The sequence below is a fragment of the Adiantum capillus-veneris genome, chromosome 20 (genome assembly GCF_014529385.1).
Source record: "Adiantum capillus-veneris isolate H3 chromosome 20, ASM1452938v2, whole genome shotgun sequence".
Classification (NCBI taxonomy): domain Eukaryota; kingdom Viridiplantae; phylum Streptophyta; class Polypodiopsida; order Polypodiales; family Pteridaceae; genus Adiantum; species Adiantum capillus-veneris.
Genome location: NC_140950.1, coordinates 40,278,702 through 40,295,542, shown reverse-complemented (window position 1 = coordinate 40,295,542; position 16,841 = coordinate 40,278,702). Strand labels below are relative to the sequence as shown.

The following is a 16,841-nucleotide window of genomic DNA, read 5'->3' as shown; positions in this document are numbered from 1 at the left end:
CAGCAGTAAAGAAAGTACATGTTTCTGGGCATGCCTCTGGAGGGTCACGTAAAGGTGGCTGTCCCGATGCTGTATAGAGAGATGTAGCATATTCCCCCCATGTCTCTGTGGAAGTGATGGCTGGCGGTGGAGAGTGCTCATTGAAAAGCCTCCATGCCTCACTAGAGTCCTGACTCATAAACAACTGATACAGATCACGCTCTAATTGAGATAGGTAAGCCCTCTTCTTTCGTCGCACTAGGCGGCGAAAGATAATCCGTGATTGTGTATGTGTAGTAGTACCCATGAGCACCTCTCTTTGTAATCTGATCCTCGTCTCTCTACACTCCTCATCATACCAACTGTCCTGAGGCATGCTTCCAGATTGTCTGCGTGTAGGTTGGTTGTGGGGATATGCCTCTGATGCTGCACCATGTAGCGTCTCTGTCAGAATCTGGGTGAGCTCATCTAGTGGTCGTCCTAGCTCCTGAGTGCATAGCTGCCTGTATATCTCATCAGTGTACACGTGATCCGTCTCCCTCATGAAGGTATACCGAGTATGTGTGGAGGCCTCTCCCAATGGAGTTGTGTTGAGCTGGAACGATAGAGTGAAAGACAAGACAGCATGATCGACTGCTACCCCAACCAGCCTAGTTCCCACCACGAAGTCCTCAAAGGAAGGAATGAGTCCTAACGGAGCCATAACATAATCCACTGTACTAGCACCATGCCGATGTGGAAAGCATGTAAAACCACCAGCTGCAAGGAATCTCTATAGGCCATTCAAAATGGCCAAACCATGTGCAGTCCCCATATCAATCAAGTATTTGCCATACTCAGTGTGCTCCTCATCCTGTGATAATCTAGGCAGGCCCATTTCTGTAATATCAAGATCCCGCATCAACTCCTCTGAGGTATCATAGAATACTGTCTGGTGATGGGCAGTTCTAGCATTGAAATCCCCCAAGATAATAATGTCGCCATCTCTGGAAAACTCCCATATATCATCATCTAAAATAGAGAAGGGGGACTGTCCTCTAGGTGATGCATATACTGACGTACTAGGAGGGAAATAGCAAATAGCGATGTAGAGATATCTGCATGTCTCTGCCTTTAGTCTCACCCACATGTACCTAGCATGCTCATCCCTCCGAGCTCTATGTATCAGAGACTGTAGCTCCTCTCTGAATAAGACTGCCATTCCTCCTGAACCTCGTCCTCTGCGCTTTGATCGAGTCTCTTGTCTGCAAGTTGTCTCCCATCTGTATCCGCTCACATGGGGCATAGACTGCCCCGGGGCCTGATGCGTCTCAAAGTAGAAAATGATGTCTCTCCCTGTGAAACTATCCTCAAAGGCCCCTACATCAAGGCACAGAGATCCATTACAATTCCATGTAGCCACTTTGAGTGTGGTCCCACAGGTCTCGCACCGTCATGCGGGACGCTTCTCTATAATAACCACTTGTCCATCTGTCACAAACGATATAGAATAACAATATAGAATACATTCGGATAAATAAGATTTATCACTTATTACTGAAGCCAGAGGATATAGACAGAAATAGATAGAGCGAGAAGATCGACATAGTACTGGGGACCACAAGATGGGCTGGTCCTCACCCTTAAAGAGAATTCTTTATTAGGGAGAATCTTTTACAAGCACAAGAACCGGAGAAAACCCCTCCGTTCTACATCTTTGACTCGATTCCTTTCCATGAGGGAAATCTGAGAGACGAGCTCTGAATCCTTTTTCCGTCTGTACTCGGAGTCGAAACTCCACAGACAATTTCCGAATTCCGTTCCCGGAATTCCCAAGCGTAGGTCAAAGCCTTCTCGCTTCTCCTTCGCGATGAAGCTCGATATCTTTCTTTCACAAGCACAGCTTGCGATAACATTAAAGAAGCTTCTTGTTTCGGGCTATCGCTCAACGTAGGCGGACGGTTCCAATCTGAAGATTCCTTGTGCACGGCGGCACTTCCTCTCAATCTTTTCCTCCTGCAAGTTATTACCACCAACAGTGTTTTCTTGACGCCCATTAGAGTCTCTTTCTTACAGAATCATAAAAAATGATTCACCTTGCGAGCATCAATGACGCCTTGCAAAATCTCAGGCAGATAGGATTCTAGCCATAGCATTTTCTGAACAAACCCGGTTCACGATAAAGCAAACCCTCTTTGATTCTTACCATTTTGAAACGGTTGGCGAACTATATTCTTACGAACATAATAGTTCAAATTTATTCCAGCAGCATGTAAATGCTACTTGACCTGCTCATGGAGAAACATATACCACAACCAAAAGTTGCTACTGTAATGGTAAAAGCACATAGCGTACTCAATGATCAACGACCATAAGAAAACCTCTTCTCCGTAGAGAAACTGAAATTCCTTCTACCGAACACATCTCAAATAGAGATTCTCGTGTCGGAATATCCTTGCGCGCAAAAAGGCGCTCAAGAGAGTATAACAAACTCTCATCCAGTTCCTTGGCATAGGTCTGCATCTTCGTGTGTTATCCATGTACTCAAAGGTGTACATAATTCTTAAGCTGTGTTAGAGTTTCGGTGAACCTGGGAAATTTCCTTCCCTTCGTAAGATCCTTAGAGTGAAGACACTCAACCTAACGATCCCTTGGCTCGATCTAAGAGCAAAACCCGCTCATCAAATAAACTAGGATTTCAATCCTTGGATTCCTAGAGCACAGGCCGTAGTCGTCACTTGTTCCTTCCCTCGTAAAGAGAGTGTTCATTCACTTGTGCGAAAAGCACTACCATGTGTTCCCTGACCGGGTAGGGGGTGTTGGTTCATAAGCTTAGTGAAAGCTTTTCTTGGTTGAAAGCTCGGAATGGTTCCTTCCTTTCTGCCGTCCTACCCGCAATAGCAGGTAATTTGTTTGTGAACTACCGGATACGAGATCAATAGTTGACCTTTTGGATGGTTGAGCAAACCAATTCATCTCAGAAAACAATGTTTCAAATTGATCCTACTCTCATAAATACTCGAGAATGATTGTCTTGGTTAGACACATGTATATCTCGTGCATAAAAGCAATACGAATTTTATGAGTTCCTCAAAGATTTAACTTTGATCAAAGACCTGCCCTCTCACTTAAAGTTTGAGGGTCAAAAACTCAGGAGTTAGATTGAATTTCCTTACTCCAAACTTTCTCCGGATAGCAATGTATCCTTCGAGGAGAGGTAACAAAAATTCGTTGTTTCTGTATTCAATGGTTCTCGTCCCACTGCGGGGATTGTATTCTATGTACATCAAGGTGTACACTTTCAGCTTTTATTGCTGACTCCATCTGCTGCAAAGTATCTTGCAGATGGGTTTACAAAATTCGGACAAAAGTCCTTCGTTTAATTTGTTCATCTTTCCTTCCTCAAAGAGGATCAAGAATGGAGCTACCTTGGCAAGAGTGAACCACTACTTGCTTTGACTCGCTCGTGTTCCTATTGGGCAAACCAATCCCAATCTTCTTGAATGCCTTCCTCAAAGCGTAGAGGAAAAAAAAAATTGCCCGAAAATTCAGCCTTGAATTGAATCCAAGTCAAGTTGTAAGTTCCTTGCAAAGCTTTGTTATACCACCAAGTACTTGCAATCCCCCTTGAGGTGTTTGGTCACATGCCTCACCTTCGACGCTTTTTAGAAATTGCCGCTTGCAAAGGCAACTTCAAACTATCGAATGAAAGCGTGAGCTTTTGGGACATCTTTCCATCCGTCAAAAAGTATCAAACTTGACCGGAGTGTTCTGAGGTCTAAAGACCTTCATATCCTTCCCGGAATGACGGGATTTCTTGGCTATGGTTATAGATTGATGTTCATGGATATTTTCTGGATTCTGAAGGATCTCGAGCATTCCGCTCCTTGGATTCTCTAGGTTCTTGAGCATCGTGCTTTTGTTGCATTCTCAGAGAATCCCAAGTCTTGTGTCGACTCCGAGCAGAGAGAAAAAAAATTCCAACCCTGCGAGCTTTTTCCTGCAGGACTTCGGTTTCCGCCTGCTTACTTCTCTCTTGGCTTGTCATGGCTTCTTCCTGTATCTTCCTAGAGTCGTCCTCCTTTACAGAGAAAGAGAGGAGACCATGCTCTGATACCACTCTCACAAACGGGAGCACATAACCATATAGAATACATTCGGATAAATAGGATTTATCACTTATTACTGAAGCCAGAGGATATAGAGAGAAATAGATAGAGAGAGAGAGAGAGATAGAGTGAGAAGATCGACACAGTACTGCGGACCAGAAGATGGGCTGGTCCCCCCCCTTAAAGAGAATTCTTTATTAGGGAGAATCCTTTTACAAGCACAAGAACCGGAGAAAACCCCTCCGTTCTAAATCTCTGACTCAATGGTCATTCCTTCCCGTAAGGGAAATCCAAGAGACGAGCTCTCAATCCTTTTTCCGTTTGTACTCGGAGTCAAAACTCCACAGACAATTTTCGAATTCCGTTCCCGGAATTCCCAAGCGTAGGCCAAAGCCTTCTCGCTTCTCCTTCGCGATGAAGTACCTGCAAAGACACACACAAACAAGCGACAACAATTCGTATGGCGAATCCACAATAGATACCTGTCGCTCTTGCGCGGGAAAAGCGACTTCCGTGCTTCGTAGTCTCGCGCGATCTCTCGCGTCTTCTGGCGGCAGAGTCTTCTCCTGCTGGAGTTGGTAACCCCTCTTCAGTGGTGCTTTTATAGCTCCTTGACCACGGCACGAATAGCTGCTCGCGAAGAGATCGCGGCCGTTTTTTTTTTTTTCTGTTCTACCCGAATGGCTGGGTTTGTTGTTTTATTTTCTAAGTGGCTGTCCACTTATTAAGTGGATGGCCGGCATATTTTAAAATTGGTCCGAACCTGCCCAAAAACTCAATAAAACCTTGTAAGTTTAAAACAATGCTTTTCACAACACTTCCCAGGCGTCCCTGGATGCAACCACATGCACAAATGCAATGCAGAATAGATTCCTCGCGGGAAAGCATTTGCTCTTCCCGGAAAATTCGTTCAAATTTTTCGCTTTTTAAGAAAAGCTTCTCAGAACCCATCTTTATTCTTGTGCTTGCATCTTTACGGGTATTCCTCTTTCCAGTTCAGATTTCCTATGGACTATGGATATCCCCTTTCTGATGCACCCGTCACCCACCTTGTGACGCATCACGAATACCCATCACCGAGTCCTTTCCTACCGAACTTACGGTACAATCCCCTTCACGATGCTCTATGTCACCCATCCTATGACGCATCAGAGATGTCCGTTCCCGGATGGTCGGATACTTCTTCCCGATGCTCCCTGTCACCCATCCGATGTGACGCATCAGAAGTACCCGTTCTTGCTGGCCTTACAAATATTCCCGTTCACAGTGCTCCCATCATTACTTTGAATGACGCACTAGGAATACTCTGTACTCGGATGTCTCCAGTGAGAAAAACCCTCTCACTTAAAATTCCAATTATTCATTTAGAATTATTTTTCCTATTGTTCCAAGCGAGAAAAGCCTCTCACTTATAAATCCAATAATTCATTTAGAATTATTTTTATGTCAAATAAAGCCAATTTAGCAACACCATCCTTGTAGAAGGCCACTTTCCCCTTCTCTCGAGCTGTCATTATCTCGGGCATAGCTTCTTTCATATGAGCATGTGTGAGTGTGCGGTCATCTCCAAGAAATATACCCGTTTTCTTTAGTGTAGGACGCTTCTTCAAGAAGTCCTTCTTTGCCTCCATGGATGGGAAGCGCATGATTAAAGCTCTTTCCTTTGAAGTCTCCCCATTTCCTTGTGTATTCTTCCCTACCCTCCATAAGTATCGCATGACCCAATCATCAGAGTGGGCCGGTGAAGAGTCCTTTCCACGATTCCAGACCCTGTTGGCGATCTCCCTCGACGCCATACAGTTCGGTACCAGTACCTCACTTTGAAAAGGAGAGGATGTCACGTGCACATCTAACCCTATGTGTATGTGGACAAGCTACTTCATGACATGGGTTCAGTTCAGTTAGATTATGAAGTGTTCTGGCAGTTTCGTGAGTCTGTTCGCAGACCGTGCATGTCCAGGCACTTAGAGTAGATGCATATCCTCTGGTTGCACACAGCATGATCATCAGATTACAGTTAGAACCCATTAGGAGCACTTTTACAGTGCATAGACCTATTTTCCCTAATTTTGACATTTTTCACTTATTATTTTTAAGTGACTTTTGTTGGGAACTAGGTAGGGCAAATTTGATAAGCTTGTATATATAGAAACCTAGCGCTAGCACCTATGGGCAGAAGAGGCAGCAGGAACTCGGTTCAACAGACACCTTCTCAGCAGGACCCCCAACAGACCTAGCGTTTTTGCATCAGAAGCAAGGACCTAGAGTTTTCATCACACAAACCAGCCTTGGCTGTTTTGCACAGCAAATCAGCCCTGGCGACAGCAACATAGCAGGTTCTCTAGCATTAGCAGATTCCCACCGCAACAGACGATTTTCAGCCCTAGCGTTTTTGCATCAGCATAACACTTCAGCGTTTTGCAGATTCACCGCAACGGAATCCCAAGAAGCACCAACGTTTTCAGTTTTCAACACTTACACACAGCAGAACAAGTCCCAAACCTCGCAGATCTCACCATCCCGCAGCAGATCCTCGCCGCACGGTCAGATCCAGTGTAGTTTGCAGATTGAGCCCGGAAAACACAGATTTCACCATCTGTGTTTTCAGCATGTCGTCATCGACATAGAGTCACAATTTATCAGATAAAGATTTGCAGATTTCAGCCCTTAGAATTTTCAGATTTCAGCCCGTTTCGTCATCGTCGTCGACATCGTCGGCAAGTCCAAGCATTGTAGAGATTTGTGCAATCAATAGTAGACCGCTCTCGCCATAGAGAGTGGGGCCTTCGGGGTTTTTGACAACATTCTGGTGTCATATTCTTCTCTCTCTATCTCTCAGTCTCAGTACCTTCATTCACAGTGTTCACTTTGTTTGTGTCCATTGCACTCTTTCACTAAAGGAACGGAAGGCTCTCCCTTCCATAAGTAAAAGGAACCCTTGAGCACAATTCGGAGCACTCAAAGTTCAACATTCACTTCCGCTGCACCTTACATAGAGCTTTGTTCGAGGTCCTGAAACTGAACCTACGAGCACATCCTCTCCAATCCTCCCAAGGTTGCGTAAGCTCTCGTCAATCTACTCTCTGCTGCTCTCCTCAAAGAAAACATGGCCATATGTAAATGCGGGTACTGACCTCCTGACCCACTGTGGTGTGGTGTTAAACACCATAACCTTGGTTTTCCCTAGGTTATTAGACAATCCACTATCATGAGCAAATGTGTAAAAAGAGCCAAAACACAATCCACTGTGCTAGCCCCATGTCTATGAGAAAACAAGTAGACCCACTTGATGCTGGAAATCTCTGGAGGCCATTCAAGATGCCAGTCCATGTGCACTCCCCATGTCTATCAAATATCTCCCATATCCAGTGTGCTCCTCATTTTGCGAACACCTCGCCAATCCCATATCATTGACATCCAGTTCTCTCAACATTTCCTCTAAGGTATCTTAGAAAGCTATCTAAGACTGGCCCGTCCTGGCATTAAAGTCTCCCAGAAGGATGATATCTCTATCCCTAGAGAACTCCCATGTGTCCTCATCCAATATCATGTAGGGTGGCTACCCCTTGGGCAATGCATAATGAGATGTGCTGGGGACAAAATAGCATATTGCAATGTAGAGTGGCCTCCCTCTCTTCGTTCTCACTCTAACCCACATATATCTCGCCTGCTCATCTCTCCGAACAATATAAATGAGGGGCCGAAGCTCCTCCCTGGATAGAACTTCCACCCCTCCTCACCCACGTCCTCTTTGCGTTGATCTCACATCATGTCTACAAGTAGTCTCCCAATGGTATCCCGTCACTCTAGGCAATGTGCCACAAGGAGTCTGATGTGTCTCCGAGTAAAAAATAATGTCTCTTCCCTTGAAGCTATCCTCAAATACACCGACATCTAGCTTCATTGATCCATTACAATTCCATGCTGCCATTTTAAGGTTGGTCCCATGGGTCTCGCACCGTCATGAGGTGCATCTTTCCAAACCCACTACTCTCCCTCCCCTATAGAAAGCAATTTTCCCTTTGTCCCTTACTGCCTTGATCTATGGCATCAGCTCTTGCATGTGTGCTACTTGTGTTAGAGTGAGGTCATCACCCAAAAAAATCTCAGTTTGCTCGAGTGTTGGTCTCTTCTTCAAAAAATCCTTCCTAGTTTCCAACGTAGGGAAACGTACAATAAGTGCTCTTTCCTTGGAACTTGCTTTCTCATTCCCTTCTTCCTTGCTCTCCCATGTGTGTGTGGGTTCAGAGATGCCCATGCGCTTCAAAAGTTCTTTCACTTCCTCTTCTACTTTCCCACTGTCTTTGAGACATGTACCACGCACATGAAGGGCTCTAGTCTTGCCTTTTGCTCCTCCTCAATTGTCATATTGATGATAGTGGATGTTGGTGTGGCTTCATGCATCTTATCTTTTCCTTTCTTCACGTCCTCAATCCATTTTTCAATTTTATCCACCTTCTCTTGTGTTTTGAATAGGTGCTCCGCCCATGAAGAGGTTGCTCGTGCCTTTTGCTCTTCCTCTTCACATAGAGTTTTCACCTGCTCCTTAATGCTTTCGAGCTCCTTTATCATCTAGGGTTGATTTTCTCCCTCCTTTGCAGGGGTATTTTTACAAGCTGCGAGTTCTCCCTTTAGTGCTTTGATCAATGCATCCTTTTCATTCATGCGTTCTTCCATTATTTATTTCCAGGACTCAAAAGCAGCACTAGTCCTTTTTGCATCACACATTCCACTACATTCACTTCTGCCCTCGCTATAGTTTGCATTTGGCCTTCAATGTTGTGTACATCTTGTCCCGCTTACTAAGCATCTCTTGTCCGACTCTTTCCTCATATCCGATACATAGCTCTTTTGTAAGTCTCCGCATTTGCATATCTCTTTTTCACTGTCACCTCTCCAAAAGCTCAGCTCCACCTTGATCATCACTTGTACCTTCTCATACATTAAGTCAAAGGACTCTAGACACCTTCTCTACTCTCACAAAACACGGCGATAGTGCGCTCTCTCGAAACCTCCGCCTTAATGTCGCTTTCGATTTAGGCAGGGAAGAAACCTGCTCACATTCAGAAACCTGCAGCTCAATGATGAGTACCCCATGAAAAGACCAACAACTCTCTTCGACAAAAAACTTGCTCGCGTTGCTGAGCTGACTACTTGCACTCGGAAGCTCATAACCCTGCTCGCGCAAAAGCTCACAGCTTGTTCGCGCTTAGTGCTGCGGAACCTACTCACGCAATCAGAGCCTACTCGCACTCAGTGCTACACAGCCTACTAGTGTAGTGAATTGCTCGCACTCAGTGATTATTAGCACCTGCTGGCGCCCAAAACCTGCTCGTGCAATGAGCCTGCTCGCACAGAACCTCCTCATTCAGAACGAGCTCGCTTAGAACCTTAGAGGGAGAGAGCAAGAGAAGAAGAAGAAGAAGAAGAAGAGAATTTTAAAGTTGTAGGAAACTATCCCAAGAGACCTTAGAGAGAGAGAGAAAATGAAATGAAATGAAATGTAATATTAACGTCCTCAAAACGCCAAAATGACCTATGAGACCAAAAGGTTACATGTGGTGAATCTAATACCAGGTTTGGGTACAAAAAGTACAAAGAACTGAAAAGAAAATAGTGGGTAGGGGTGGGGTGAAAGCTGATACAAAGGGTGAGGTGATACAATGGAGCTCTCTGATAGTCGAGGCATCATATACATATACATCAATATCCAAAAGGCTATAGAGATTCAATGTCCTCCAAGGTAGGCACTCTGTCGGGATGGCTCCTATGTAGCGCCAATATAGTATGGATCCTTTGACGCAATCTACGTCGATGTCGAGAGGGCCCCCTCATCCGTGGGCGACGGGACCAACCCAACTCTATCGCCCGATCAAGCAGTATGCCTCTAGTGCCTCTGATGTTGTTATGCTATGGGGGCTACTCGAACTCCTCTGTCTTTGACTGAAAGAAATCTATAATCTTCCGCTATCGCTGGATCTCTCTCATTGTGCCCCTCAGAGAGAGAGAGAGAGAGAGAGAGAGAGAGAGAGAGAGAGAGAGAGAGAGAGAGAGAGAGAGAGAGAGAGAGAGAGAGAGAGAGAGAGAGAGAGAGAAAGAAAGAAAGAAAGAAAGATTTTTAACGTCTATGTCAGGCCGAAATCGGCCTATGAGACAAATCAAATGTACATGGTGTGTATGTCATCCGTCTATCGGAAAGACAAATGAAACAAAAACTGATACAAAACTGAACTGAGTGTAGGTAGTGGGGTATCTGAGGAGGGATGGAGCTCTATCTCTAGGGGTATATGCATGTCTATATGCTCAAGGTAGTACAATCATGAGAATGCATCAAGCTATCTAGCTCCATCCTGTACTAATGGGGGGATGTAAGATGTGGTACATGGGCGGGTCTGGTGCCAAGGCTGCCCGGATGAAAGCTGTCGAGTCGGCCCTCATCCGGGCCACTCGCTCCTCAGTGGCACGGCGCTCCCGGGCTCGGATCTCCTCGATCTGTCGGTGGTGGGAGCTCGCGCCCCTGTAGCCTGTGACTCGTGGTCGTCGTCTAGCTCGGCTCACCTCCGCCTGTGGGAGTGTCACTCCCCTCTGAGTGTCTGGTGGGGGAGGGGCGGTAATCCTCTGAAAGAAGTCTGTGAGCTGCGACTGTCTCCCCTCTGTCTGTGTAGCTGTGTGTGGCTGTAGTAGTGTGTCCCGATGGCTCTGTATCTCTAGTAAGAACCGTCCGAGCTGTCTCTGATCTCGAGAGTCCATGATCTCTCGGAGAGTGGGCTGTCCTCTGAATAGGGCCTCATACCTGCCTCTGATCTCAGTGTATGCTCTGCATCTACATACAAAGTGCTCCTCACTCTCCACCTCCTCTGTGCAGGCTCTGCAGACGCGCTCCTCCCTGGGAACACCAGTATGTCTCCCGATCTCAATCTCTAACCTGTGTGAAGCCACTCTCAGCTGACCAATCGCCACCCGTGAGCTATGTGGCATATATGTGTCCATGTAGCGTGGTCTCTGTATGAACCCCCCGGACAATATGGTGAGAAACTGGTCTCTGTAATCTGACATCCTCGTCCCCAAGCCAGGTGACTCCCAGACTCTCCTAGTGTATAGCTGCCACAGATCCTGTCTCAGTACCAAGTTCCTCTCACTGCGAGAGAGGTGAACATATGGTGAGTGGGGGTCGTACTGGAATGGTGGTAGGCTCTCCATGTCAAGACCGTGTCCCTCAAACCATGCTCTGACCTGTGAGTACCATGCTCTCTCATGCCCACTCTCTGATAGCTGTATAGCTGCCTCAAATGCTCTACGAGTAAGTCTGTCAGGAGGTAGCTCTCTCATCCTCTGGATGAAGCAGACTGTCTGGAATAGTGCCTCTACCACCATGGGTGGTGTGGCGAGCTCGGCTCTAATAATGTCATGTGGCACTGTCTTCTTGCTGCGGAGCAAGCGTGAGATCATACATACCTGTGGCCTCTCAAGCTGTGTCCACTGGTCAGCTGTCAATCCTGGTGCCCATACTGCCGCCGAGTACATCAAGGCCGGGGTGACTAAGGTGTCGAAAAGCCACCCCTTCGTGCGGGGTTCCTGAAAGTGTGCTTGGTGGCATCTCCGCTCTAGCATGGCCAGAGCTGCATATCCTCGGGTGAGCCTGTCAGCAGCAGCCTGCCTCATAGTGAAGGGTCCTGGTAGGCTGGTGAATGTGATGCCAAGGTAGACATAGGAGGTGACTACATCAACCTTTCCTCCTGCTGCTATGAAGGTGGCAGCGCTCCTCACTGCACTGGATGTGTGAAAGATCATAACCTTGGTTTTGCCAAGGTTCACAGTCAACCCCCTGTGTGTGCTGAATTCGTCCAAGGCCTCAAGATGGCGTTGCAAGCCCTCGGGTGACTCTGAAATCAACACAATATCATCAGCATATAACATGATGTGGACCGGAGTACCTGCCAAGTCGCTCCCCTCTCCCCTTGCTCGCAGTATGTAGTCGGAGATCTCGTCGATGTAGAGCCCAAAGAGTGTCGGGGAGAGTGGGCATCCTTGCTTAACACCAATGGTGCTAGCAATGGTCTCTGAAAAACCGCCTGGGCAACGAACTCGACCCGTCACCTTCTCGTAGAGAGCATATATGGCCCAAATCATCTCTGTTGGTACCCCAATGCTGTGAAGGCGCTGGAAGAGTCTCTCGCGTGGGACTGTGTCAAAGGCCTTGCGGAAATCCACAAAGCAGCAGTAAAGCCTCTTCTTCCGCGCCTTTGCCCCATCAATGAGGCAGCGCAGAACGAAGATGTGATCAGTGGTGGAGAAAGCTCGTCTGAAACCTGCCTGGCCTGGAGCTCGTAAACCCTCGATCTCTGCGTAGCAGCTGAGCTGTGCCTCAAGTACTGCTCCATATAGCTTGGCCATCATGTGGCCAATCATGATAGTCCTGTAGTTCCCTGGATCCAGGGTGTCGCCAGATTTGTGGATAGGCACTATGGTGTGCTGTGTCCACTCCTCTGGGAAGCCCTCCCCTATAGCCCGGTTGAAGACATGTGCAATCAACGGGGCTGTAGTGGAGGCCGCATAAATGATGTGCTCACTCTGTAATCCAGTATGGTCAGCTGATCGTCTGTGCTGCATGCGGCGTATGGCCCTCTCTACCATCTGTGCTGTAAAGAAGGAGGAGCACGTGGGGCGTGGCTCGTGTGGCTGTGGGATAGGAGGCTGTCCTGGCACCTCGTAAAGTCGCTCTGCATAATCATGCCATATCTGTGGATCCTCAATAGCTGTAGTCGGACGTGGCTCGCGCAGGGTGCGCCATGCTGTCGCGCTATCCATGCTCATGAATAGGCGGTATAGCTCAAGCTCCTGTGCCTCTTCGAATGCTCGCCGCTTTTGGCGTGTCAGTGTCTTCATATGCCGTCTGGCCTCTCTCTCTGTGATCTCTCCTAAGGCTCGCTGTGCGCGGAGGCGTCGGTATAGCTCTCTGCACTCATCATCATACCAGCGGTTCTGAGGCATAGTCCCGAGGGGGGGAGTGCGTCCTGTGTGAGTGGTGTGTGGAAAGGAGCTAATAGCTAAAGTGTGGAGAACGGAAGAGATATGTGATGTGAGAACTGAGAGTGGTGTGGATGGGTGGAGGAGGCATAGGCCATGCTCGACCTCGGCCGAGTAAAGAGAGGCTAGCTCATGTGTGAAATGGATGGTGGTGTGTGGAGTGTGTGCTATGGAGCTGTGTGGGATGGTATCTCCGGTGATGGAGAAAGAGAGGTATGTGTGGTCGGCTCCGATGGGTATGGGTGGAATGGTGAAGGATGTGATAAGGTGTGTAGCCTCCCTGGGTCCCAGAATATAGTCGACTGTACTCCCCCCTCCCTCTGCAACTCCATGTGGCATACAAGTCAGGCCCCCTGAGGTGGGCCACTGGACCATCCCGTTATAAATAACGAGACGGTGCTGGGAGCCAAGTCGAAGTAGATGTCGTCCGTAGGCTGTGACTGGAGCTCTGTCTGCTGTATCTCTCATAGTAGCCTCCTCATCTAGAGAGAGAGAGAGAGAGAGAGAGAGAGAGAATCAGCAAACACCTCACAACACTTGCACAAAATAGACAAGAGGGGTGGAGTCCCTCTCCAAGACAGATGGATCATGAAGTGGGAACCCCTGGCGGTAATTCTTTCTTGGCACTCAATCAATGCTCAAGTACAAAAGCTTTCTATTATTTTGGAGCTATCTCCAAGTCCTTATATACAAATGGACATGTTAGCCTCGTTCTTTTACTTATTTTTGCTCCAAAAAGCAACTTCTAATGTTGCTTAATTTTCAGTATAGAAAGGTTTTTTCCAAGACAGTCTATAAGCAGTCTGCCAAAGTTTCTTAAACGCCTTGCATCAAATTTTCAGACTCGGGTCATTCATTTGAACAGTTGTTCAGACCAATTCAAATCTGAAATTCAGCATTTCAACTCCATAGTCTAGTCAGCAATGAGTGGCACGGGGACTAGCTTATGTTGATCACTATGTTGTCGTATGTGGATGGCATTGTACTTATATCAAACTCACTCAAGGGACTGCCGGACCACTTGAATGCATTGCAGGCCTTTTGCATATGCAAAGAAATGGGCAGTCTTGCAATTGTTCCGAGCTAAGCTAGCTCAAGATGGTGAAATAAAAGTGTGAGACCTCCGGTACCTATATCCTTATGTCAGGTAGGCAACCAAAAATACATAACCGAATAACACATTAAAAAAGAAATAAAATTGGGGAAAATGCCAAAGGAATCCCAGCAAGTGTACGCTGCAGTCACCCCTGCCTAGTAGGTGTACAACTTTCAACCAACAGCTTGTGCACATGATGAGAAAACCTAGAAATCAAGGTGAAGAGCGGCAATACAAACCCCCTTTACCTTCCTCCCTTATCTGCTACACAGCATATCCCAAGGGATCTTTTGTCGAGTCTACAAAACTATTGGGCTGCAAAGAAGAGGGAACAAAGAAACATGCAAAAAAGGATGGCATGAGCGCGAGAGGATGGTGACATTGATGAGCAGGAGGCAAAGAAAATCTGTTGGTCAGTTGCTAAGTGTTGGCGTAATCAAACAAACGGGCTTTCCGAGGGTCTTCAATGGAGCATTCTACAACAACTTCGCAGTCATCCAACGTTCTCAGTGTTGCAACCCACATCGGAGAGAGTTGGGAGGCTGATTTTCTCTAACATTTGTCATACATTGTCTGAGGTGAAGACTCCTCATTCAAACAATGAGCTATTTTTTAAACGGGCTACTGTCATGGCATGCCTCAATGGAGTCAATGGGGCTGACAATGTAATGAGCAATAATGATGTTGCGAAGGCAAAAACTCAACGGTATATTGCACATCCTGTTTGCTTTATTGACAATAGCAAAGGCAAGAACAGCAATTATCCACATCATTCAAACTTCAAAGTTAAGGACTCTCAATTATCCACAATAGCAAACGCAAGAACGGCAACTATCCACATCGTTCAAACTTCACAGTTAAGGACTCTTAACAAGCCAGAATATGATCTAGAGTCAGATACACTCTACATGCTCTTGCTGGCAAATAACTTAGACTAACATAAGCTAAGCATTATGAAAGATCGAATCTTATCTGTCCTACAATGGTTTTTCTCACATATAATATGCCAAAGAATCCACAGCTGTAGTTCATGAAACTGCTAGATGTTGAGGAATCAGGCTTCAGCATGAATAAAAACCAATTTGCAAAATCAGAGTTATTAAGTCTCCGTCCATGTAATGACTGTGCCACACAATTTCTACTTCATAGATGTAAAAAATGTATGCATATGTTAGTTTTTAAAAAGTGACAGCCAATTAATGACCCATGCAAGGAAGGGATTTTGTGAATTGCCTTCAAGAGATTTTGCACGTATTGCTTCAGAGAACTAGAGAGAGATGGACCCCTATTTGACTCTAATGAGACAGAAATACCTGCAGATGTATTTCAAAGCCAAAATTAAATAAACATAAGCACACTTAAACAATATAATTTGAACACTCTTATTCAGACAGCAAAGTATCTCTACCATTGCGATCAAACTTAGTGAATGCTGGAAAGTCCACAAGGTGGTCCTCTTTCAAATAAGCCCGTCTTATAGCATTGTCAAATGCTTTCTGCCTGCTAAGCTCCTGAATCAAACAAGAAAATAAAACATCTAATTTCACCTTCAGCAACTATATGAACTCATCCATTTAGAACAGAAATAGAATGTTCTGCTTAAAAAACTGTGAAACAAGACGAATTGGAACAGGCACACTTGCATGCACTGTAGTTGTATGTCCAAAGGTGTAGCATAGACTACACCATGCATGGTACTCCGCTGAATGGAGCACCAGGAATCGACTGAAGATAATAACGTGGAAGCCCCTTTTGAAAGAGAAGTATCCTCAAAAGTACACTGTGAGATAACAAATAACTCAACCCCACGTCAAAACAAAGCAAACGCTGTCACTAATTGCTCCAAAGCTAAAGCCGAGAACTCTCTCCAAGATAGGAAGCTCCCTTCCCCGCTCAATACTAGGAAAAGAGAATAAATACCACCAGAAAGAAATCTTAGACAACCTGGAATAAAACTGCTTGAAGGAGCCACAGAAGACTGTCGCTTTCGACGCGGCCCAAAGAAGCAAGCGTTGCAAACCTTTATGAAGTTCAAGTATCGCACGACCCACGCATCAGAGTGGGCCGGCGAAGAGTCCTTCCTAGGATTCCAGACCCTGTTGGCGATCTCCCTTGACGCTATACAGTTCGGTACCAGTACCTCACTTTGAAAAGGAGGGGATGTCACACGTGACACATCCAACCCTATGTGTCCGTGGACAAGCTACAGCATGACCAGGGTTCAGTTCAGTCAAGTCAATCTAGAATAGGAAGTGATCTAACACTTTTGTGAGTTTGTTCACAGACCGTGCATGTCCAGACACTTAGATTAAATGCATATCCTCTGGTTGCACACAGCATGATCATCAGATTTCCATCAGGAGCATTTTTATAGTGCATAGACCTATTTTCCCTAATTTTGACATTTTTCACTTATTATTTTTGAGTGACTTTTGTTGGAAACTAGGTAGGGCAAATTTACTAAGTTTGTATATAAGAAAACCTAGCGCTAGCACTTTCTGGCAGAAGAGGCAGCGGGAGCTCCGGTTCAACAGGCACCTTCTCAGCAGGACCCCCCAAGACCAACCTAGCGTTTTTGTCCAATAGCAAAGCCTAGCGTTTTTCATTCCCAGACCAACCTTGAAGTTTTTGCATTGCAGAGCAGCCCGACG

General features: G+C 46.1%; 1 protein-coding gene across 2 annotated transcripts in view; it reads right to left on the bottom strand.

The window, feature by feature from the left end:
- Positions 1-16,841, bottom strand: part of LOC147432400 (Acyl-CoA N-acyltransferases (NAT) superfamily protein) — a 101,188-nt gene that overhangs the window by 12,644 nt on the left and 71,703 nt on the right. The window contains exons 2-3 of one of the 2 annotated variants that reach the window (XM_086492370.1): positions 15,599-15,701; positions 15,424-15,503 (exon numbers count right to left, since the gene is read on the bottom strand). In XM_086492370.1, coding sequence (XP_086348496.1) covers positions 15,424-15,503; positions 15,599-15,701 — 183 coding nt within the window. The remainder of the gene's footprint in view (positions 1-15,423; positions 15,504-15,598; positions 15,702-16,841) is intronic. The other variant, XM_086492371.1, reaches the window with a different exon arrangement.